This window comes from Rhodamnia argentea, chromosome 4 (assembly GCF_020921035.1).
Source record: "Rhodamnia argentea isolate NSW1041297 chromosome 4, ASM2092103v1, whole genome shotgun sequence".
In the NCBI taxonomy this organism is placed as follows: domain Eukaryota; kingdom Viridiplantae; phylum Streptophyta; class Magnoliopsida; order Myrtales; family Myrtaceae; genus Rhodamnia; species Rhodamnia argentea.
In genome coordinates this window covers 14329318-14354450 of record NC_063153.1, presented here as the reverse complement: position 1 = coordinate 14354450, position 25133 = coordinate 14329318, and the positions used below count along the sequence as shown (strand labels likewise).

At 40.0% G+C, this 25133-nt stretch overlaps 2 protein-coding genes, 1 long non-coding RNA gene and 1 pseudogene across 4 annotated transcripts; 2 read left to right on the top strand and 2 right to left on the bottom strand.

The window, feature by feature from the left end:
• Positions 1-309: 309 nt before the first annotated feature.
• Positions 310-5665, top strand: LOC115749129 (beta-galactosidase-like). Of its 2 annotated transcripts, XM_048277910.1 has the most exons (19): positions 313-454; positions 506-774; positions 895-990; positions 1131-1243; positions 1348-1414; positions 1507-1599; positions 1785-1928; positions 2344-2432; positions 2533-2638; positions 2800-2887; positions 3086-3204; positions 3307-3468; positions 3607-3779; positions 3887-3996; positions 4101-4210; positions 4309-4419; positions 4599-4709; positions 4793-4998; positions 5080-5665. In XM_048277910.1, the coding sequence occupies exons 2-19, from the start codon at positions 592-594 to the stop codon at positions 5192-5194; spliced, it is 2196 nt and encodes a 731-aa protein (XP_048133867.1). In that variant the 5' UTR covers positions 313-454; positions 506-591; the 3' UTR covers positions 5195-5665. The 2 variants fall into 2 exon arrangements, with proteins under 2 accessions (XP_048133869.1, XP_048133867.1); XM_048277912.1 differs by lacking the exons at positions 4793-4998; positions 5080-5665 and having other exon boundaries at positions 310-454; positions 4309-4470; positions 4571-4609.
• Positions 5135-6779, bottom strand: LOC125314786. The gene is made up of 2 exons (XR_007198216.1): positions 5805-6779; positions 5135-5694 (listed from the first exon to the last, which is right to left on the bottom strand). It is a non-coding gene; the product is annotated as an uncharacterized LOC125314786 (long non-coding RNA).
• Positions 6780-7550: 771 nt separating this feature from the next.
• Positions 7551-12476, bottom strand: LOC115749148 (annotated as a pseudogene).
• A 6450-nt stretch (positions 12477-18926) lies between these two features.
• LOC115749147 (beta-galactosidase-like) lies at positions 18927-23596 on the top strand. The gene is made up of 18 exons (XM_048277913.1): positions 18927-19147; positions 19243-19338; positions 19475-19587; positions 19690-19756; positions 19862-19954; positions 20135-20278; positions 20423-20511; positions 20610-20715; positions 20830-20917; positions 21146-21264; positions 21368-21529; positions 21666-21838; positions 21946-22055; positions 22159-22268; positions 22375-22485; positions 22650-22760; positions 22846-23051; positions 23133-23596. The coding sequence occupies exons 1-18, from the start codon at positions 18965-18967 to the stop codon at positions 23242-23244; spliced, it is 2193 nt and encodes a 730-aa protein (XP_048133870.1). The 5' UTR covers positions 18927-18964; the 3' UTR covers positions 23245-23596.
• Positions 23597-25133: the final 1537 nt, after the last annotated feature.

Below are 25133 nucleotides of genomic sequence, written 5' to 3'. Positions count from 1 at the left end.
TTTAGCAGAGGGACATGGATGGGGTTTTGGAATCTTCACTCACCACAGTAAAATTGGGCAAAATTCCAAATTGATCCCAAATCTCGAGAAAAAAAGAATATCCAAAAGGGTCTAATTGAATGCTTTGCTTTAAACTGAGGTCAATCACAAATATCAGTTTCTGCCGATGCCAAAGTTTACCGTGTCAGATACAACGAGGCCCCTCGTAAGGCAACCAGAAGTGGACCCATGAAGAAAAAGGAAGAAACCGAAACCTCCTCCTCTGCAGAATCTGTATAAATTGGAATTGCAGAGCTTCCCTCTCTCTTCACAACACCAACCAAACTCTCAACCAGAACTCTCTCTCTCTCTTTCTCTCTCTGTAGCTCTCATTGCATTCTCAATAGAATAAAGGACACTTGTCTTTTGTATGACCAAATACAGAATCCCCCAGCATACCAAAACCAAACACCATCGACCCATCGAAACCCCCCCTCATTGGTCCCTTTTCTTGATCTCAGGAGCAGAAGTTGTTACCGGTTTCTTGGTCTTCAAGGGGACAGACTTTGGGAAAAGAAAGTCCGTTCCTTTGTTGGTTTGAAGAAGAGGGTCATGGGTTCGAAGGTTCAAACGCGGAGCATGATGGGAGCTGAACTGATGCTGGCATTGATCCTGCTCTCCTGGGCATCTTCAGGGTCATGCTCTGTTTCTTATGACAGGAAAGCTGTTGTCATTGATGGCAAGAGGAGGATTCTCATCTCTGGTTCTATTCACTATCCCAGAAGCACCCCTGAGGTAGGGACCATCCCAATGCAGTTCTACAACATGTCTCTTTTTTATACCTTGGTTTTTTTTTTTTTCAAGAAGGAATTGCATTTAATTTGTTTTTTTTTTTGTGCTTTTGGGTGGTTGCAGATGTGGCCTGATCTCATATGGAAGGCAAAACAGGGAGGGTTGGATGTTATTCAAACCTATGTTTTCTGGAATGGACATGAACCATCTCCCGGAAAAGTAAGCGCAACTTACGATCTTCTTTGGATTATAACCATTTTGTTTCGCTGATTATACGTTTCCCCAATTTTCTTCTTAAATTTTGATGAAGTTTCTTGTTCTTCTTTTCCATCTCTTTCCTTTTCCCACCATTTGTGCAGTACTACTTTGAGGACAGGTATGATCTGGTTCGGTTCATCAAGCTGGTGCAACAAGCTGGCCTTTACGTTCATCTCCGGATTGGTCCTTATGTCTGCGCTGAGTGGAATTTTGGGTACCTATTTTCTCACATAAAAATGTTAAAAGAGAAGTTTTTTTATTTTCCTATGAATTTTTAAATTCGTGTACTCTGTTTTTTTGTACTGGTTTGTGATGCAGAGGATTTCCTGTTTGGCTGAAATATGTCCCAGGGATCGCTTTCAGGACAGAGAATAAGCCATTCATGGTTGTCTAATTTCCCAACAAATTGCCCTTCTCAATCTTCTTCACATATCTAATCTTTTGACTAATTAATCATTTATTATTTGTATAATAAAGGATGCAATGCAAGGGTTCACGCAGAAGATAGTCAACATGATGAAAGCAGAGAGGTTGTTTCAGACCCAGGGAGGGCCAATAATATTATCTCAGGTGAGAAACGTTTCACCATTTCTAGAACCCCTTCTAGAAGATGGTCCATTTCAGATTGGTTTTTTTTTCCCTCAACAACAGAGAAATGGTCTTTGACAATAAAGGAGGTTATTTTCTATTCCTCTTTGGAATTATCTAGATGTTTTTAATTTGCTGATAGCTTGGATTTATGTGTTTGTTGACAGATAGAGAATGAATTTGGACCAGTTGAATGGGAAATTGGAGCACCAGGCAAGGCATACACAAAATGGGCAGCAAATATGGCTGTGGGACTGGGCACTGGTGTTCCATGGGTCATGTGCAAGCAAGATGATGCTCCTGATCCTGTGGTATGCACTTTTCTGGATTTTGTTGGTTTAACTTATATCAATAGCACTTATAAGTTGGTTAGTATGTCATCTGCAATGACGGCCTCCTAGGCTGGTGGGGTCTGTTCAACAGTTATTTTTTTTTTCTCTACTTTAGGTGGCCTTTATTGTCCTAAACAGTTCCCCTGTTTTTCATATGTCATGTGCTGTTAATTTGTGTCCGAAAACGATAAATATGTCTCTATTCTGGTTTGGCTCGTCTTTTCTTGTTTGCTTCGTCAACGTTCGATCTTAAGAGGGATTGATATTTCCGTATTATGGTTGTTAAATCTTGACTTGTTTCCTAAAAATTTATGTAAGACTGGGAGTAAGACAGCTTCTAGAGAATAGCTTTTCCTGTCCTTGACTTGAGTTTGTACGTTATGTTATGCGACAGATTAACACCTGCAATGGCTACTACTGTGAAGATTTCAAACCAAACTCGAATAATAAACCCAAGATGTGGACTGAGGCCTGGACAGGCTGGTACGTCAAGTAGCGGACGTCTACAAATGCTGAACTTATTCCCCTCCTGTATCTTTCTCGGTTGTGTAGATCCAAAGCTGATTATTATAATGATTTCCAGGTATACCGAGTTTGGGGGAGCGGTGCCACATAGGCCAGCAGAGGATTTGGCGTTCTCGGTCGCGAGGTTCATTCAGAACGGTGGTTCCTTCATCAATTACTACATGGTAATCTTGACTTCTGTAGCATCTGTGACTGTATCAATAGCTTGATTTTGCTTTTTCATTCTGCTATGAATTATAATCATCAGTTAACCTTCTTTTTTGTCTCCTTTTAAATGATTGCATAATTGCTCGCTCTTTATATGGGTCTTCTCTTTTGTCTCTAGTATCACGGAGGAACCAACTTTGGCAGGACAGCCGGTGGTCCCTTCATTGCCACCAGCTATGACTACGACGCTCCTCTTGATGAATTCGGTATGTAACTTAGAACAGATAGTTAGCATCCTAGAGTGGGCAAGGCTAAAATTTGCTCATGTGCCTCAACTCGTTCACTTTGAGCATTCAGTGGATCTAACTACCTTTTCAAACTAAGTCTAGGAGTAATTCAGGACATCCTATCATGGAGATTATTAGGTAATCTTCCTGACATCAGAATTCACGTAAATGTCGCAGGTTTACTGAGGGAACCAAAATGGAGTCACTTGAGAGATTTGCACAAAGCCATTAAGCAAAGTGAATGGGCTCTGGTTTCTGCTGATCCAGCTGTGCAATCACTTGGAAGTAATCAAGAGGTTTGGTTTCTCCAGCCCCCTTAAAATGAACATGCATAAAAACACTCACAGCCTTGCTGGTTGTTAACTAAACTTTTACCTGTCAAATTCTATTTTTCTTAGGCTCACGTGTTCAAAGCTGGAAGCGGTTGCGCAGCCTTCCTGGCAAACTACGACACAAAGTATTCTGTCAGAGTGAATTTCGGAAACGGGCAATATGACTTGCCGCCTTGGTCCATCAGCATTCTTCCGGACTGCAGAACTGCTGTTTACAACACTGCAAAGGTAAGGCAAAGACCTTTCGGTTCCACGACATCTCGCTTCGGCTCTTTCCAATTTAACATGTTCTGTTGCTTTCCCTTAAACAGTTCTTTTTAAGAGATTAAGTCCAAGGATGACACAATACCATCAATTGTTAAACAGGTCGGTGTACCGAGTTCTCAGATCAAGATGGTGCCAGTAGGTGGATTCGCTTGGCAGTCTTATATAGAGGAAACTGTCTCTGCCTTTGGCGAAGACACGACTACAAAGGACGGGCTGCTGGAGCAAATTAGTCTCACTAGAGATGCTTCAGACTATTTGTGGTACACGACAGAGTGAGTGCTGCTTCTGACTTGCATCTCAATAAGCATCATGAAAACTTCAACATATCAAATTGTCATGTGCTTACAATATTACTTTCCTGATCTTCTCAATTGTTCAGCATCACGATAAGTCCTAACGAAGCATTTCTGAGGAGCGGCCAATATCCCGTGCTCACCATAATGTCAGCAGGACATGCGATGCATGTTTTTGTCAATGGTGAACTCGCAGGTAGATCAATGTCTGCCCAGATCCCAAAATTCAATATCCTTTCAGTACCTGAAATGTCAATACATAGCATGTGTTAATTAGGTGATTGTCTGTCTGTAATACAGGGTCAGCATATGGATCATTAGAGAATCCAAAATTATCATATAATGATAAAGTGAAGCTGAGGGCTGGCATCAACAAACTATCGATATTGAGTGTAGCTGTTGGGCTTCCGGTCAGTATTTCCCCAGTAGACATGATATTGTTAAGCTACTACATACATATAAGGATCCTAACATTAGTACTTTCTCTTCTTCTGTTTCAAACTTTCAGAATGTTGGCCTGCATTTTGAGACATGGAACACCGGGGTTCTTGGGCCAGTCACATTGAAGGGTCTCAATTCCGGGACGTGGGACATGTCGAAATGGAAATGGGCTTACAAGGTATCTGAACCCAGTCCAATGTTTCTTTGTTCTTCTTTGGCATTTAAACAAAAAATTAAGAAACAAAAGACGCCATATTAATCAGGGTTCATTGTTGTTATATGAAATTGAGTAAACCAAAATCTCGGAGCTGTTAAAACAAAAAATTCACAACCTTGATATTTTCTTTTCCTGAACAGGTCGGTCTTAAGGGGGAGGCTCTGAGTCTTCAAACTCTAAGTGGTAGTTCCTCAGTTGAATGGCTTGAAGGTTCGATGTTGGCCCAAAAGCAGCCTCTGACCTGGTACAAGGTGAAGATCCACCCCTGAAAACTTCACTTAAAGATAACTGTTATTTGGTTTTCCTTCATAAACAAAATTTATGTTGGTTGCAGGCAACTTTCAATGCTCCACCAGGACGTAGTCCATTAGCCTTGGACATGAGCAGCATGGGAAAGGGTGAGATATGGATAAATGGTCAGAGCATCGGACGCCACTGGCCTGCTTACACAGCTCGTGGCAGTTGTGGCGGCTGCAGTTATGCCGGAACTTTCAATGAGAATAAGTGCCGAAGCAACTGTGGAGAGGCTTCTCAAAGATGGTGAGAAAAGTAGAACTGCACTTTTTCTTTACAGATTTCTGTTTTGATTTGAACACCTATTCTTAAGCTTTTAATTTTCAGGTACCACATTCCGAGATCGTGGTTGAAACCCACAGGCAATCAATTGGTCATTTTCGAAGAATGGGGTGGCAACCCGGCTCAAATTTCTTTGGTCCAAGCAACAAGGACTTCATAGGCACAGAACCTCTAAATCGATGCAGTTTATAGCTGAAATTAAGCAATTTCCGTAGTGCTCAGAATAAGCGATACGCAACAGCACAGCATTCATCTTCTTTTTTCAGTCTTTAGAAGCTTGTACATCCAAAGGATGCCGTTACAACTACTTAGACTTTGACAAAGGGAAGTGTGACGTCAAGCTATACCAACACACCATTTTGCTGAAGTCGTATACAGGAATACAGAAAGGGGGAATAAACTGCAGAAACATGCAGGTGTATACAAGCATATTTGTTACTAATTAGAAATAGCTTCGTCTTCATACCTAGTTTGTGCTACACGTATGAACACAAGCAAGTGGAATTTCTTAGCCTTTCAGGTGTGTAGATGTCGGGAACGAGTGGCTCTATAGATCAGGACAGTCATTTTGTTGCCTTGCTAAGAAAGACACTGAAATGCAGTAATTGAAATAATAAACTGAAGTTCAATACCTCCTACTTTTGATCTGTTCTGTTCTGCCTCGTTTTGTCGAAGATCAAATGTATGCTGGACAAAGCCACTTCGCATCCCAGCACGGGACCCGAAATGCTATCATTCGAGAAAGCAAGGTGCACATCTCGTCCGCGGACAAACTCAGTTACTCATCGTTTGCTGATCCTTGCAAAGTTTTCGTACCGATAGCATTCCAGATGGACAATTACTACACACATCCTAAGTCCACCAACTCAGGAAGCTGTCCTAAATATAGCTGCAGCGTCCGTATTGCCCATTACCATTACTCATGTCAATGCCAACAAAGCTGTTTCACCAACCACCTTGGGAACGCCGAGTCGAGAGCACTGAAGCTGAGATTTGTTATGGTGAGCGAAGTTAAGTTCAAGAACCTAGGCAATGGTACTAAAGCCAATAGGCCCCGAAAAGAGGGATGCAGCTCAGTCAGAGATGTTTAAGCCGATCTTGTACTTTGATTCAACCCAGTCAAAGAGAGGTCCACATTACGTAGAGTAAGATACTTCAAAGATACGAGAGCGACTATCCACACTACACTTAAAACTGTGGAATTCCCATGAAAGATCAAGATATCAAAACCAAGCTCGACAAGTTTCCTAGATTTTGAGCAGTTGCCCTGCTATACGCTCCATATTCACCGAGCATCGAAGAAATTCAGGAAGGACATTGCCATCAAATGCATTGAAGTTCAAGCCCAGATATCCCAGAGACTTGAGTCTCACCAGTGAAGGCCTGGTTTCGAATGACCGTGCCTGATCTAGGAATCATATCCAGCGGGACACGGGTAGTTCGTGAAGATCCGCTGTAAAAGCTGCTTCTGCGCAATCCTGCCACAGCCGATTCGTTGCTATTCCCATCAGTTGTCTCCTCTGCATGACTATAGGAAAGGTTCAGGAACATCAAAGCCCTTCTCGAAATTGATCGACAAGAGCTTCTCTATACAATTCTGAACAATCAGCGAAGCGATATCGAATTCCTCTCCATGAGGTCTGTCACGACCTGGTCCGACCAAGGTTTAAAGTGATCGTCAGGGCACGAGGGCTGGACAAGGGGCGGCTCTTGGCAGAGGTGAAGGGGGCAGGCATGAACTGAACTTGTGCTTCGAATAGAAAAAGAGCGATTTCGATATATATGTGTGTGTAAACGAGAATTGAATCATGATGGTGCCTTTTGACATAATGGCAAATTTTTCTTTGAAACTCCAAAGTTAAACATGCTCAAGCTAAAGCACTACTAGAATGGGTAACCTCTTGAAAAAGTGCCTGCATGTATGCCAAAAGACAAACCATGAGGCTCGGTATGGGATAGGCCACGCTATTATATTTTAGTTAATATATGGATTTTAGATCATTTTGTCTCCTCTACCATGGACTCCTAATGTAAACACCCAAACAATTGAAGGACATGTCGCAATTGGAGCGATAGTTTTTTTTTTTTTGGACGATGAGTGATAGGGTTTACAAATCACTAACTTTCGTGCATCACAAGAATTGCAAGGCTTCTGTTTTTTACTCTTTGGCGGATGAATATATGCAATTATTTTTTCGAAAAATATTTTTCAAATCATTCATTCTCCGCGAAGTTTGCAAAGATAAGCAAAAGTCGAAATACTTAAAGTTTGTCCGTCCCCGAGATCCGACACCCTTGCTTTCTGGAATGCCAGCATTTCGGGTCCCATACTGGGAAGTGATGTGGCTTTGTCCTTTATAGACTTGATCTTCAAGTCACTGTATTATGAAGGGCAAGAGAACTGAACAAGAAGGTATTAAAAGCAGGAGGTACTGAGTTTCAGTTCATTATTACAGGCACTGCATTTCAGTGTCTTTTCTTAGCGAAGGCAACGAAACAGTGTCAAAATTTCTGTGTATGGTATTGAATTGCAGTCGAATTGATTGCGTCCATAGGTGCAGCACAAGCTAGGGACGATACACCAACAAAATTTCTGTATATGGCTTCAGCAAAATGGTGTGTCGGTATGGCTTGACTACCCACTTCCCTTTGTCGAAGTCGAGATAGTTGTAACGGCATCCGTTGGATGTACAAGCTTCTTTAGGCCAAAAAGAGAAGACGAACGCTGTGCTCTTGCATGTCACTCACTCTGCGAACTACCGAACTTGCTTAAGTTTCAGTTGTAAACCACCGCAGTTCGGACTTCAGAGGTTCTGCTGTCACTAAGTCCTTGTTACTTGGACCAAGGAAATTTGCGTAGGGTCGCCACCCCATTCTTCGAAAATGACCAATTGATTCCCTGTGGGTTTCAACCATGATCTCGGAAGGTGGTACCTGAAAATGAAAATCTTAAGAATGTGTGTCCAAATCAAAACAGAAATCTGCAAAGAAAAAGTACAGTTACTACTTTTCTCACCATCTTTGAGAAGGCTGTCCACAATTCTTTCGGCACTTATACTCATCGAAAGTCCCGGCATAACTGCAGGCGCCACAATTGCCACGAGCTGTGTAAGCAGGCCAGTGGCGTCCGATGCTCCGACCATTTATCCACATCTGACCCTTTCCCATGCCGTTCATGTCCAAGGCTAATGGAGCCTGTCCTGAGGGAGCACTGAAAGTTGCCTGCGAACAAAGTGAAAATTGTTTTTCAAAGGGAAACCGGACTAGCAGTTATTATCAAGTGAAGTTTATGGGGGTCGATCTTCACCTTGTACCAGGTCAGCGGCTGCCTTTGGACCAACATTGAACCTTCAAGCCACACAACTGAGGAACTCCCACTTTGGGTGTGAAGATTAAGAGCTTCGCCCTTGAGACCGACCTGTCCAGGAGAAGCAAATATTTAGGTTTGGAATGTTGAACTTGGTGTAACAGATTATTCTCAGTCTTCAATGGCATAGCATGAGTTGTGTCCAAAACCAGTATAAACATATCCAGACATTATTATAACTAGTCGAGCAAGCATTAGTTTATCCAAACAAACCATTGATAATCAGGCCTACTCAACCATCAAGAAATTTGAGTACATAGATTTTTTAACAGCTCTGAGATATTGGTTTGCCAAAAATTTTCTGCAACAACAATGAATCTGCATGTTGAAATGCGACGGAACAAAGGAGCAGCAGACCAAGTAAAAGATACCTTGTAAGACCATTTCCATCTCGACATGTCCCATGTCCCAGAATTGAGACCCTTCAATGTGACTGGCCCAAGAACCCCGGTATTCCATGTCTCAAAATGCAGGCCAACATTCTGAACATTCGGAGAAGAAGAGGAGAAAGCACAAATGTTAAGATCCATATCTGTATACAGCTTAACAATATCAGGCGATACCAAAATCAACTGGTGAAATACTGACTGGAAGCCCAACAGCTACACTCAATATCGACAGTCTGTTGATGCCGGCCATCAGCTTCACTTTTTCACTGTATGTTATTCTTGGATCCTTTAATGATCCATATGCTGACCCTGTTTGACGGACAGACAATCACCAAATTAACACATGTTATGTATTGACATTTCAGGTACTGAAAGGATATTGAACTTTGGGATCTGGGCAGAAATTGATCTACCTGCGAGTTCACCATTGACGAAAACATGCATCGCATGTCCTGCTGACATTATGGTGAGCACGGGATATTGGCCGCTCGTCAGAAACGCTTCGTTAGGACTTATCGTGATGCTGGACGGTCGAGAAGATCAGGAAAAGTAAAATTGTAAGCACATGACAATTCGATATATCGAAGTTTTGATGATGCTTATAAGATGCAAGTCGGAAGCAGCACTCACTCTGTCGTGTACCACAAATAGTCCGTAGCATCCCAAGTGAGACTAATTTGCTCCAGCAGCCCATCCTTTGTAACTGTGTCGTTACCAAAGGCAGAGACAGTTTCTTCTTTGTACGACTGCCAAGAGAATCCACCTATCGGCACCATCTTGTTCTGAGAATTTGGTACACCGACCTGTTTGAAAATTGATGGTATCGTGTCATCCTTGGACTTAATCTCTTCAAAAGAATTGTTTAAGGGAAAGTAATGGAACATGTTAAATTGGAAAGAGTCGATTTTCGAGATGTCGTTGAACTGATAAGTCTTTGCCTTACCCTTGCAGTGTTGTAAACAGCAGTTTTGCAGTCTGGAAGAATGCTGATGGACCAAGCTGGCAAGTCATATTGCCCGTTTCCAAATTTGACTCTGACAGAATACTTTGTGTCTTTGCAAGGAAGGCGGCGCACCCGCTTCCAGCTTTGAACATGTGAGCCTAAGAAAATTAGATTTGACAAGTAAGAGTTTAATTAACAACCAGCAAGGCTGTGAGAGTGTTTTTATGCATTTTCATTTTAAGGGGTGCTTGAGAAACCAAACCTCTTGATTTTTTCCAAGCCATTGCACTTCTGGATCAGCAGAAAGTAGAGCCCATTCACTTTGCTTAATGGCTTTGTGCAAATCTCTCAAGTGACTCCATTTTGGTTCCCTGAGTAAGCCTGCAACATTTACACGAATTCTGATGTCAGGAAGATTGCCTCATAATCGCCGTGCAAGTATGTCATTAATCACTCCTACACTTTGTTTTTAAAGACAAAATGTTTAACCAACAAGATGTTGATTTGCCTTAACTCGGTTAAACTTCTGACAGTGTTGCCGAATAATCCATTCTTAGAGTAGTTAGATCCATTGAATGCTCAAAGTGAACGAATTGAGGCACATGAGCAAATTTAGCCTTGCCGACTCTAGGATGCTAACTATCTAATCTAAGTTACACACCGAATTCATCTAGAGGAGCATCAAAGTCATAGCTGGTGGCAATGAAGGGACCACCGGCTGTCCTGCCGAAGTTGGTTCCTCCGTGATACTAGAGAAAAAAAACAAGACCAATATAAAGAACGAGCAAGAGTACAATCATTAATAAGGAGTCAAAAAAGAAGGTTAACCAATGATTATGATTCACAGCAGAATGAAAAGGCAAAATCAAGGGATTGATACAGAGTCACAGATGCTACTGAAGTCAAGATTACCATATAGTAATTGATGAAGGAACCGCCGTTCTGAATGAACCTTGCAACTGAGAACGCCACATCTTCTGCTGGCCTATAAGGCACAGCTCCCCCAAACTCGGTATACCTGGAAATCATTATAGTAATCAGCTTTAAATCTACACAACTGAGCAGCATGTGCAGACATCCGCTACTCGACGTACCAGCCAGTCCAGTTTTCAGTCCACATCCTGGGTTTATAAATTGACTTTGGTTTGAAATTTTCGCAGTAGTAGCCATTGCAGGTATCAATCTGTCACATAACGAACCAACATAAGTCAGGAACATCCTAGAAGAAGCTGTCTTAGTCCCAGTGTTAGATATCTTTTACGAAATAAGTCAAGATATATATGTATAGAACTCATATAAACCAACAAAATCCAGAACAAGTGCATACCACAGAATCAGGAGCATCCTCATGCTTGCACATGACCCATGGAACACCAGTGCCAAGTCCCACAGCCATATTTGCTGCCCATTGTGAGTATGCCTTGCCTGGTGCTCCAATTTCCCATTCAATTGGTCCATATTCATTCTCTATCTGTCAACAAACACATAAACCCAATACATCAGAGACAATGAAACATCTATATAATCCCAAGGTGGAATAGAAAATAAACTCCTTTGTTGTCAGAAACCTCTTTCTTTATTGTTGAGGAGAAAAACCAGCTGAGATGGTCCATCTACTAGAAGGGGTTCTAGATATGGTAAAACGCTTCTCACCTGAGATAATATTATTGGACCTCCCTGAGTCTGAAACAACCTCTCTGCCTTCATAAGGTTGACTATCTTATATGTGAACCGTTGCATTGCATCCTTCATTACACAATTGTTAAATGATCAATTGATGTCTTATTAGTCAAAAGTTTAGTTACATGAAAAGGATTGAGAAGAGAAATTTGTTTTTAGAAGATAGCCAACCTCGAAAGGCTTATTGTCCGTCCTGAACGAGATCCCAGGGACATATTTCAGCCAAACAGGAAACCCTCTGCAACACGAACCAGCACAAAAAACAGAGTACATGCATTAAAAACTACATAGCAACCTCAAGCACTTTTCTTTTTCTATTTTTATGCGATGAAATAGGTACCCCAAATTCCACTCAGCACAGACGTAAGGCCCAATCCGGAGATGAACATAAAGACCAGCTTGTTGCACCAGCTTGATGAACCGAACCAGATCATACCTGTCCTCAAAGTAATACTGCACAGAGGGTGGTGAAAAGAAAAGGAAGGGAAAGAACAAGAAACTTCATTAATTTTCATAAGAGAAATTGGATACATGTAATCATAGAAACAAAATGTTTATATTCCAAAGAAGATCGTAAGTTGCATTTACTTTTCCGGGGGAAGGTTCATGTCCATCCCAGAAAACATAGGTTTGAATAACATCCAAACCTCCTTGTTTTGCCTTCCATATGAGATCAGGCCACATCTGCAACCACCCAAAAGCACCAAAAAACAAATTAAATACAAGTCCTTTTTGGAAAAAAACCAAGTTATAAAAAGAGACATGTTGCGAACGGCATTGGGATTTGTCACTACCTCAGGCGTGTTTCTGGGATAGTGAATGGAACCAGAGATGAGAATCCTCCTTTTGCCATTAATGAGAATAGCTTTTCTGTCATAAGAAACAGAGCATGACACTGACGATGCCCAGGAGAGCAGGATCAATGCCAGCATCAGTTTCGCTCCCATCATGTTCCACGTTCGAATCTTTAAACCCGTTACCCTCTTCTTCAAACCAACAAAGAAATAGACTTTCTTCCCCAAAGTCTGTCCCCTTCAAGACATATGTTTGCCTGACACAAGAAACCAGTAGCAAGTCTTGCTCCTGATATCAAGAGAAGGGACCAATCTATAAAGATTTTGGTATGCTTGGGAGAGGGTTCTGGTTGAGAGTTTGGTTGGTGTTGTGAAAAGAGAGCGAAGCTTTGCAATTCCTATTTATAAAGATTTTGAAAAGGAGGTTTCGGTTTATTCCTTTGTCCATTTTGCGGTTGCCCTTCGTGGGTTCGCGTTGTGTCTGACATGGTAACTTGTGGATAATATGGATTTCTCCTTTTTGGCATTGTCAATTTTTGACATTTGAGAAATGACATCAGCTTACAGCAAAGCATTCAATTATCCCATTCTGAATTTTATTTCGAAAATCGGAACACGATTGACGTGTTAAAGTATGGCGCTTTTCACACAGGAAAACAATTAAGTTTCGCTATACAATCTTAAGGAAAAGTAGATATTTCAAAATGGGTCATAGATACATTTCTTAATCAATATATGAGAAGTTAAATTGTTATATTGGTTAGTTATATTTAATAAATAGATTTCTAACTTACTTAAAATATCCCACCTCTATGACTCTCTTTTCATTCTCTTTTACCCTTACTTGATTTCGCGCTTGCTAGCTCGATACTCTCACCTTAGTTTATGTATAGTTTTCCTAGAATAAATTAAAAATGGAAGTGTTATAAGGAATATGAATCAGGTTGTGTATGGATTGAGTTGAGCATATGTCACTAAATTTGCATTGCAATAAATGAGTCCTAAACGGATTGTAAATGAATCGATTTGGATCAGGCCATTTACACCCCCACCTAAACACGTTTGACGGGGTCTAAGGAAAAGAGACGATAATCATCACGAAAATCCCGCGTCTCTTGCTTGATCAGGTTTTATGTAGACACAACAACGGATTCCTGATAATTTTGCTGTCAGCTCTTATCTGGTTTAGATGCAGATTGGAGTGTTAACAGCCTGAGGTCCTGTGTTCACCTGATAAACCTATTTTGCAATTCTTGTCTTGTTTAGAAGCGGATTGGCGAGTTATATCGCCTAGGCTCTTGCCTTCTTTTGATTTGTTTCCACTAATCAGTCAGCATCTGTCCATCAGACTATTGTTGGTTCCAAAGAGTGATATCGGAGGCTCCTGCCTTCTTTTGACCAATTAAAAAGGCGTACATCAAATCCATGTCAGATTAAATTTAAAAACAAAAACAGAAAAAGTGGGTCCCACTCTACGAATATTTGGCCACGTGGAAAAATAAATTCTTGTGAATTTTTTATTTTCATTTTTATGCCTCTGTATATTGTGTTGTGGTTGTGGAGACTGGAGAGTCATGTGACAAATCTCAAAATGACCACAATACGCAATTTTACCTAACTATTTCTTCAACTAGGTATCCTGCATTTCCTGTGTTTTGGATGAAATGAAGAACAGGAAAACATGGTTAATGCTAATTGTTAAGCAGTATTAGTCGCTAAATCTTGCAATTTTGGACTCATATGCTAAGGCGGTTTTTTTCTTAACAAGTAGTTAGGTGGTCCGATTATCGAAAAAAATTTAGCATTTGGAATGGGTACAGGCAACTTTTTCGAGAAATATCGAATAGATGATGGATGAGACAATGATAAAAACAATTTAATCAAACAATGAATTTGAATCAAATTCCTCGAAACAAGTGAATTTGAATTGAATTCCCTGATTTTCCCTTACTTTTTTTAAAACCATACCAAAAATAGTACCAACATCGATTCTACTTTGGAATGACTAGTTCTCCTACTTGCCCAAAATCATTTGATTCAAGATCCCTATTCTTTCTTGGTGGTTGTTTATACCTAACCATAATGGAGTATTTAAAACTGTTAGGTGGTCTTGGACATTTCTCACCCCAAAAATTAAACTTTTTTTTTTTTTTCGAAGCCCCAAAAGCTAACTTTCAAAGGGTGAGGTTTCCATCATATTTGTAAACTTGACCATCGACTCCTTCGATAATTGATGTGGGATAACTCCAATGGAAAATACTAGTGTGACCGTCCATTGCACAGTGACATTGCAACGGTGAAAGGTGAGCCACAAATCCTTTTTGAGGAAACCGGTAGACTTTTTAGATCGGTTTTGATTTTTTGACTCTATTTCCTTTTTCTTATTTGACTTCTATGCTTCCTCATCGTGAGCACAAATTTAGAGACAAAAATTAAAAAAAAAAAAAAGGGCCCACGTCATCAGTTTTCTTGAATATTATCAATTTAATTTGATTTCTTCTTTATCTAAGAAATCTGGACCACTCGAGATGCTTGGCTCTCGAGTGAATTTGGATTGCGCACGGTATGGTGTTTCTAAATTAATTTCCAATAATTACGTAGAATTCTTTGAAAGTATACCTCTACTTTTCCTTCGCACTCTGATTCCGCCCTTAAAGGGGCTATCTGAGATGCTAAGTATCCTCGAGCAATCTTAAATGAAGGACTTGAATAAGTCGATGCATTCATCACCTTTTTAAGCATACAAAATATGTGAAAGTGAAGGAAATTCGAGGTTTATATGGTCTGACGAATTCAAGTTGTGACGAAACTGATTTGACGAGAGGAGGTGGGGCCGAGGAGGGAGAAACCGCATGCCTTGGACGGCGTTGAGGTGATCGTTGCGGTGTGAGGAGGGACGGAGATCGGTGGTGGTGATAGGTGGTGGTGGTCGTCGTCTTCCACGGTTGGATGTGGGAAACAGGAGGGTGATGAAGATGATGCTGCCACCCCCTCTTTTTTTTTTTTCACTTTTTATCTTTTTTAATTAATAAAAAATGAAAAAGGAAAATTAAATAATTTTTTTTAAAAAAAAAGTTAAATGACAAAAATGTCCCCGAGGCCACGCCTTAATTTGAGACAACATGACCACTTCAGGCCTTTATTTGAAATAAAATTCACTTCAAACCATTATTTGAGAAAATGAGGATACTTTGAGTCCTTATTTGAAATAATATTCACTTTATGTCATTATTTAAGAAAATAAAAATACTTAGGACCCTTATTTGAAATTTTCTCATCTTAGGTATGACATATTCTGAGTAATAAATCTTTGTGGATTTGTTCGTGGCACTATTTGCATGGTAATAATTGAACTTTGAAGTAAACACCAACACAATTGAAGGACTACTTGCAATTGGAAATGGACTTTCTTTTCCAACTGTGCCACGTAGGATGGTTGGCGTTCACATTGGTGATTTTCTCTCAAAATTGACAAATCATCAAAAGGTTTAGCACCAAATAGGCAAAAATTAAAGGTTTAGGACTAAACTAGCACAAATGCAATTAATTTACTGATTTTTTGGTAATTTTCCAGTTTGTTTTGTCACAACACATGCACACTTTTCTAGTTCTTCATGTGCATTTCGGTCTTTAGTTTTTTCTTATGTTTTTTCATTTATTTACTAACAATGCCATTTGGATGCTTTATTTTTTTTAATCTGATAAGAAAGAAAAATCTATCAAAGGAACATATTCTTATGAAAAGCTTAAAGTAGGTTAAATGTTTTGATATGCATGTGATGTGTTTTAGTAATATAGGTCGGGTCAAGTTTTGGTCGCTAAAATATTACATAAAGATGGGTCAATACAAGGTAAATAAGTCTATTTGAATCGGACCATTTTCGACCCGACCACCCATTTGACAAGCCTACCATCATATACATGGAAGATATAGGTTGTTGCTATTGTTGTTGTTGAGGCCACTGCACATCAGTTATAAAAGGGACTAGTGTTTAAGTTTGTAAGTGTGATAAAAGCCTCACCCTATAAGTTAGTTGTTTAGGGTGAGAGAGCCCCAAAGTCGATAAGAAAGGAAACAAGGCACAAAAAGGTGATAAACCACCCAAAAGTTTTAAGTACTCCATTATAATTAAGGATAAACAACCACCCAAGTAAGGACTGAGATCTCAAATTAGATAGATTTTGGGAGAAAAGAGAACCCATGGTTCCAAAGTAGAATCGATCTTGGCACTATTTCGATATGGTTTGAAAAAAAGAGGGGGAAAGTCGATTAATTCAATACAAATTAATTGTTTGATTCAATTGTTTTTATCTTTTTCTCATCCGTGGTATAGTCAATATTTTTCAAAAGGATTGCCTATACCCGATTCCAAATTTTAAGAAAATATTGGGTCCGAGTAATCTTTTTTATTCCACTAGAAGAGGACCACGTAACTACTTATTGAGAAAAGAAATCATCTACGCATATGAGTCCAAAACTACAAGATTTAGCTTCTAATACTGCTTACCAATCACGTGTAAGAATTTCTAAAGGACTAAAGAATCCGATTGCACACGGATGAACAAAGGCTCATGTGTAATCAGAACCGAATGTGGAAACGTGAAGAAATCTGTACTTGACTCCAGCCAATGATGAAGTCGATGACAAACCGGATGCGCGGAGCCTTGAGCATCAGTGAATGGATACTTCTAACTAATTACCCTCTCAAGACATGATGGTGTGTTTTTTTTTTTTTGGGTGCAGAGGGGGCTTGGCTTAGACCTCTTTATATATCCTCATTCACATTATTGATATTATAACGTTATAATAACATTAGCATCAACGTATTCTTGTTCATCAATTTCCTTCAAAACACACGGGAAATTCAGGATGCCTAGTTGATGAAATAGTGAGGTAAAATTGCATACTATTGTCATTTTGAAAATATATTCATCCATTGTTTTAGTTCTATTTTATTATTTTCTTACTCAAAAGTAAAAATGGTTTTAGAATGGAAGAACAAGACCGTCACATGAACCGACGGGTTTTTTTTTCCTCTCCACAACACACTCGTGGGGGAAAGTAGCAATATGCACAGAGGCATAAAAATGAAAATGAAAATGAAAAATTTGGTAGAACTGATTTTTCCAGGTGGCCAAAATATTCGTAGAGTGGGACCAACTTTTTCTATCTGAAGTGGATTAAATTAGCTGTATGCCCTTTTAAATGGTCAAGACTAAGATTAAAAATCTGTGATCAATTCGTGCTGTTTAAGAATTAGGGATGATTAAGATTCCTGGTTTGCGGATTTGTAATTTATTATATGGTTAATACCACGAAAAATTCTAAACTAGTATACATATGACAAATTTACTCAAAATTATTTTTTTTTACCACAAAAAATCTCAAGTTGATACGCCTATGATAAATTTATTCTCAAACTATTTTTTTGACTACAAAAGATTTCAAATTTGTACATTTGTGAAAAATTTACCCCAAACAAATTATTTTGACCAACAAAAATCCCAAACTAATACATATGTAATAAATTTACCCTTCGTTAGTTTCCTTTAAATTAGATTAATACTACGAAAATCCCAAATTTATACAATAGAGGGTAAAAACCCCACATGTGTACATCCGGCAACTACCACGTGTCATTCAACTAAGCAATTTGACGATAAAATTTTAATGAAGTCTAATTGAGGGTGAATTTGTCACGGATGTATCACTTTGGGGTAAATTTATCAAAGGTATATCGGTTTAGGGTTTTTGTTTGTCAAAAAAGTAACTTGGGGCAAATTTATCACAAGTGTACAAATTTGAGATTTTTCATGGTATTAACCCATTATTTTTAATTCATGATTATAGATGCCAAGAAGAATATTTATAAACAATAATCTAATTTCAATCTTCAGATGATTTAATTAATTTTTCATTTTGGTACGTGCTTTTGCTGCATGACAACTACAAGAAAGCAGGAGCCTCCTAATCACTTTTTGGAAACCAACGTTTTTAATGGACAGGGGTTGACTCATTCGTGGATAAAATCAAAAGCGAAGAACTGCAAAATGGGTTTTCCAGGTGAACACGGAAGCTGAGGCTGTTAACACTCCAAATCTGCTTCTAAACCAGATAAGAACTGACAGCAAGTTTATCAGGAATTCACTGTTGGGTCTGCATAAACCTGATCAAGCAAAGACACATGGGATTTTCGCGATAAACACCGTCTCTTTTCCTTTCCTTAAGATTGTACAGCAAAACTTAATTGTTTTCGTGCATGAAAAGCGCTATACCCGGCATGTCATAGTCGAGTAGTCATGTTCCAATTTTCGAAAAAGGAAATACACAAATCAGAATGGTCTAATTTGAATGATTTGCTGTAAACTGATGTCCATCTCAAGCATCAATTTTTGCCAATGCCAATAAGGAAAAATCCACATTGCTATCCATAAAATTGCCATGTCAGATACAGCGAGGCCACTCGAGAGGCAACCGAAAATGGACCCACGAAAGAAGGAAGAAAAGCAAACCTCCTTTACAAAATCTTTATAAATGGGATTTGCAAAGCTTCCCTCTCTTTTCACTACACCAACCAAACTCTTAACCACAACCCTCTCCCCAGCACACCAAAATCTCTACAAATTGGTCCCTTTTCTTGATATCAGGAGCAAGACTTGTTACTGGTTTCTCGGGTCAGTCAGACATATGTCTTGAAGAGGACAGACTTTAAAAGAAAGAAAAGTCCATTTCTTTGTTGTTTTGAAGAAGAGGGTAATGGGTTTAAAGACTCAAACGTGGAACATGATGGGAGCCAAACTGATGCTGGCATTGATCCTGCTCTCCTGGGCATCTTCAGTGTCATGCTTTGTTTCTTATGACAGAAAAGCTATTCTCATTAATGGCAAAAGGAGGATTCTCATCTCTGGTTCCATTCACTATCCCAGAAGCACGCCTGAGGTAGTGACAAATCCCAGTGCAGTTCGAAACATGCCTCTTTTTATACCTTTAGAATTGTATTTAATTTGTTTTTTGGTGCTTTTGGCTGGTTGCAGATGTGGCCTGATCTCATATGGAAGGCAAAACAAGGAGGGTTGGATGTTATTCAGACCTATGTTTTCTGGAATGGACATGAACCTTCACCCGGAAAAGTAAGTGCAACTTATGATCTTCTTTGGAATATAAACATTTTGTTTCAATGATTATACGTTTTCCAATTTCTCTTCTGAAAATTAATGAAGTTTCTTGCTCTTTGCCTCCCTTTTATTTTCACCACACTTGGTGCAGTATTACTTCGAGGACAGGTATGATCTGGTTCGGTTCGTCAAGCTGGTGCAACAAGCTGGTCTTTATGTTCATCTCCGGATTGGGCCTTACATCTGTGCTGAGTGGAATTTTGGGTACCCATTTCATAGCATAAAAATAGAAAAAGGGAAGTGCTTTAGGTTGCTATGTACTTTTTAATACATGTACTCTGTTTTTTGTGCTGGTTCGTGTTGCAGAGGATTTCCTGTTTGGCTGAAATATGTCCCCGGGATCTCGTTCAGGACGGACAATAAGCCTTTCGAGGTTGGCTATTTTCTAAAAACAAATTGCTCTTCTCAATCCTTTTCATGTATCTAAACTTTTGACTAATAAGACATCCATTGATCATTTAACAATTGTGTAATGGAGGATGCAATGCAACGGTTCACGTATAAGATAGTCAACCTTATGAAGGCAGAGAGGTTGTTTCAAACTCAGGGAGGTCCAATAATATTATCTCAGGTGAGAAGCGTTTTACCATATCTAGAACCCCTTCTAAGAGATGGACCATCTCAGCTGGTTTTTCTCCTCAACAATAAAGAAAAAGGTTTCTGACAACAAAGGAGATTATTTTCTATACCACCCTGGGATTATATAGATGTTTCATTCTCTGATGTATTGGATTTATGTGTTTGTTGACAGATAGAGAATGAATATGGACCAATTGAATGGGAAATTGGAGCACCAGGCAAGGCATACTCACAATGGGCAGCAAATATGGCTGTGGGACTTGGCACTGGTGTTCCATGGGTCATGTGCAAGCATGAGGATGCTCCTGATTCTGTGGTATGCACTTGTTCTGGATTTTGTTGGTTTATATGAGTTCTATACATATATATCTTGACTTATTTCATAAAAGATATCTAACACTGGGACTAAGACAGCTTCTTCTAGGATGTCCCTGACTTATGTTGGTTCGTTATGTGACAGATTGATACCTGCAATGGCTACTACTGCGAAAATTTCAAACCAAAGTCAATTTATAAACCCAAGATGTGGACTGAAAACTGGACCGGCTGGTACGTCAAGTAGCGGATGTCTGCACATGCTGAACTTTTGCCCCCTGTATCTTTCTCAGTTGTGTAGATTTAAAGCTGATTACTCCAATGATTTCCAGGTATATTGAGTTTGGGGGAGCTGTGCCTTATAGGCCAGCAGAGGATGTGGCATTCTCAGTCGCGAGGTTCATTCAGAATGGCGGTTCGTTCATCAATTACTATATGGTAATCTTGACTTCAGTAGCATCTGTGACTCTGTATCAATCACTCCATTTTAACTCCTAATTAATGATTGCACTCTTGCTCGTTCTTTATATTGGTCTTGTTTTTTTTCTCTAGTATCACGGAGGAACCAACTTTGGCAGGACAGCCGGTGGTCCCTTCATTGCCACCAGCTATGACTTTGATGCTCCTCTAGATGAATTCGGTATGTGACTTAGAATAGATGGTTAGCATCCTAGAGTGGCAAGGCTAAATTTGCTCATGTGCCTCAACTCGTTCACTTTGAGCATTCAATGGATCTAACTACCTTAAAACTGCAGTAATCGGTTACACTGTCAGAAGTTTAACCGAGTAAAGGCAAATCTACATCTTGTTGGTTAAACATTTCACCTTTTTAATCTTCCTGACATCGGAATTCGCATGAATGTGTCAGGTTTACTGAGGGAACCAAAATGGAGTCACTTGAGAGATTTGCACAAAGCCATTAAGCAAAGTGAATGGGCTCTAGTTTCTGCTGATCCACAAGTGCAATGGCTTGGAAGTAATCAAGAGGTTTGGTTTCTCAAACCCCTTAAAATCAAAATGCGTAAAAACACTCTCACAGCCTTGCTGGTTGTTAATTGAACTCATACCTGTCGAACTCTATTTTTCTTAGGCTCACGTGTTCAAAGCTGGAAGCGGCTGCGCGGCCTTCCTGGCAAACTACGACACAAAGTATTCTGTCAGAGTCAAATTCAGAAATGGGCAATATGACTTGCCTGCTTGGTCCATCAGCATTCTTCCCGACTGCAAAACTGCTGTTTACAACACTGCAAGGGTAAGGCAGAGACATTCCAGTTCCATAACATCTCGTGTCAACTCTTTCCAATTTAACACGTTCCATTACCTTACCTTAAACAATTCTTTAAGAGATTATGTTCAAGGATGACACAATACCATCAACTTTCAAAGAGGTCGGTGTACCGATTTCTCAGATCAAGATGGTGCCGATAGGTGGATTCTCTTGGCAGTCGTACATAGAAGAACCTGTCTCTGCCTTTGGTGACGGCACGTTCACAAAGGATGGGCTGCTGGAGCAAATTAGTCTCACTTGGGATACTACGGACTATTTGTGGTACACGACAGAGTGAGTGCTGCTTCCAACTTGCATCTCATAAGCATCATAAAAGCTTGGATATATTGAATTGTCATGTGCTTACAATTTTACTTCTCCTGATCTTCTCAACCATTCAGCATCACGATAAGTCCTAACGAAGCATTTCTGTGGAGCGGCCAATATCCCGTGCTCACCATAATGTCAGCAGGACATGCGATGCATGTTTTCGTCAATGGTGAACTCGCAGGTAGATCAATTTCTGCCCAGATCCCAAAATGAATACCCTTTCAGTTCCTGAAATCTCAATACATAACATGTGTTACCTTGGTGATTGTTTTTCTGTAATACAGGGTCAGCATATGGATCATTAAAGGATCCAAGAATAACATACAGTGAAAAAGTGAAGCTGAGAGCTGGCATCAACAAACTGTCGATATTGAGCGTAGCTGTTGGGCTTCCAGTCAGTATTTCCCGAGTTGATTTTGGTATCACCTGATATTGTTAAGCTGTATACAGATATGGATCTTAACATTAGTACTTTCTCCTTTTCTTCTCCGAATGTTCAGAATGTTGGCCTACATTTTGAGACATGGAATACCGGGGTTCTTGGGCCAGTCACATTGAAGGGCCTCAATTCCAGGACGTGGGACATGTCGAAATGGAAATGGAGTTACAAGGTATCTGTACCTGGTCTGCTGCTCCTTTGTTCTTCTAGTTGTAATAATGTCTGGCTATGTATGTATTGGTTTTGGACACAACTCATACCATGCGATAGAGGACTGAGAATAATCTGTTTCACCATCTCCAAATTCAAAACCTAAATATTGCTTTTCCTGAACAGGTTGGTCTCAAGGGCGAAGCTCTGAATCTTCACACCCAAAGTGGTAGTTCCCCAGTTGAATGGCTTGAAGGTTCAAAGTTGGTCCAAAGGCAGCCGCTGACGTGGTACAAGGTGAAGATCGACCCCTGAAAACTTCACTTGACAATAACTGCTAGTCTGGTTTCCCTTTGAAAAACAATTTATGCTTTGTTTGCAGGCAACATTCGATGCTCCCCCAGGACATGCTCCATTAGCCTTGGACATGAACAGCGTGGGAAAGGGTCAGATATGGATAAATGGTCGGAGCATCGGACGCCACTGGCCTGCCTACACAGCTCGTGGCAATTGTGGCACCTGCAGTTATGCCGGAACTTTCAATGAGTATAAGTGCCGAAAGAATTGTGGACAGCCGTCTCAAAGATGGTGAGAAAAGTAGAACTGTACTTTTTCTTTACAGATTTCCGTTTTGATTTGAACACCTATTATTAAGCTTTTCATTTTCAGGTACCACCTTCCCAGATCGTGGTTGAAGCCCACGGGCAATCAATTGGTCATCTTCGAAGAATGGGGTGGCAACCCGAATCAAATTTTTTTGGTCCGAGTATCAAGGACTTAGTAACAGCAGAACCTCTGAATCGCTGTGGCTTATGACCGACATACCGCAAGTTCCGAAGTTCACAGAGCAAACGGTGTGCAAGAGTCAAGCCATGCTAACTCACCATTTTGCCGAAGTCATAGACAGAAATACAGCCCGGCAGGAATAAACTGCATAGAAATGCTGGTGTGTCACACCTAGCTTGTGCTCCACATATGAACGCGATCAAGTGGAATTTCTCGGCCTTTCAAGTGTATAGGCGTCGTGGTTGAGTGTCTCTAGAAAGCAGGACAGTCATTTTGTTGCCTTGCTAAGAAGGACACTGAAATGAAGTGCTTGTGACAATGACATGAAATTCAACTCCTCCCGCTTTGAGTACCTCCTTGTTTACTTCTCTTGCCTTACTATAATTCTATAACTTGAACATCAAGCGTACAATCTATACAGGACCAAGCCACATCACTTCCCAGTATGGGGCCTGAAATGCTAGCATTCGAGCAAAAAAAGGTGCCCGATCTCATAGGCCGACAAACTTAATTACTTCAATGTTTGCTCATCTTTGCAAAGTTTTCGTTTGGATAGCATTCCAGATGCACAATCACTAGACACTTCCTAAGTCCACCAACTCAGAAAACTGCTTCTGTGTGATCCTACCACAGCCCTTCGTTGCTATTCCGAATAGTTGCTTCCTCTGCATGAAGTTTGATAAGAGAGCTTCATGAACTTCAAGGCTGTTCTCGACAGCGATCAACAAGAGCTTCTCTATCCAATTCCAAGCAACTCAAGAAGCTGATATCGAATTCCTCTCCATGATGTCACTGCACAAGATGAGGCGAATGTGTGTCCAAGAAGTTGATGAACTGCAAGTGCAAGAAGCTTGTCCTGGATTTTCAGATCAACGAATTTCGTACATCACAAGAAACCATGGCGATCAAAGATTTCTCGTATATGCACACCAAGATTATTCCAAACTTTCAAGAAATTGACACCTAATCCAAAAATTGACTATACAGTAGTATAGGTAGGCATGTCGATAGATAGAACAGAAGTTAGCCAAGTCCTACAAAAAAAAAAAATTAAAATTAAAACGGCATGAATCGGAAAAACAGAAATTCGTAGTTGACTTTATTTTTGTCAAGCTAATTATATTAAACCAACGCAAGTATATATCAAGAAATTTTTAGAACTCACATGAAAACCACCCACGAAGAACACATATTCTCGTACAAGGTTTGTATGGCAATTAGTTTCTATTTATCTACATCATCCACGTTACGAAAAACCCGCCCTTCATGGGTAACTCATCACTGAAAATATTTCAGTTAAATTTATTTTCTTTTAGGCTGAAGAACAATGGTTGAAATTTTCATTCTATAACTAGTAAAGGGAAGACTTACTCATGTACATGCGCTAAAGATTGAAGAACGAGAACATGTCTTGTACGTGCAGATGCAAACAACAATTGTTCAAGAAAGCAAGTTCTCGTACTGGTAGACATTGTCTGATATCATCGAACACATTATACTTCTTAAAATGGAGACGAGACTCAGAAAGCAGGCAACAGAAAAAAAAAAATAATAAACAAATAACTTCAACCGTTGGCTATCTCCCTTTCTCTTCTCCTCCGCTTCATCAGGTGCATCACCTCCTTCGACTTCGGGCATCGCCAGACACCACCACTTATGGTGTGACCAAATTTCCAAGATTTGTACCATCGGGAAAAAATACGAGCCTCGCGATACGAGAATGGTCCGAAGAACTAATATCTTCTCATTTTCTTCACTAGAAACCATCGTAGCCGAAGAGAGGACGATGGTTTCTGGTGAAGAAGATAAGACGGACATTAATTGTTGCGATCATTCCTAAAGTGAGGCTTGTTCTGTTTCTCAATGGACGAATCTTGAATATTG

Bases quoted from the DNA above. Each gene is read 5' to 3' on its own strand.
- LOC115749129 (XM_048277910.1), top strand. From the start codon at position 592: ATGGGTTCGAAGGTTCAAACGCGGAGCATGATGGGAGCTGAACTGATG. The intron at 1,929-2,343 runs GTATGCACTTTT...GTTATGCGACAG, and splicing joins ATGATGCTCCTGATCCTGTG to ATTAACACCTGCAATGGCTA. The intron at 2,639-2,799 runs GTAATCTTGACT...TTTTGTCTCTAG, and splicing joins CCTTCATCAATTACTACATG to TATCACGGAGGAACCAACTT.
- LOC115749147 (XM_048277913.1), top strand. From the start codon at position 18,965: ATGGGTTTAAAGACTCAAACGTGGAACATGATGGGAGCCAAACTGATG. The intron at 22,486-22,649 runs GTATCTGTACCT...TTTCCTGAACAG, and splicing joins AATGGAAATGGAGTTACAAG to GTTGGTCTCAAGGGCGAAGC. The intron at 23,052-23,132 runs GTGAGAAAAGTA...TTTCATTTTCAG, and splicing joins GGACAGCCGTCTCAAAGATG to GTACCACCTTCCCAGATCGT.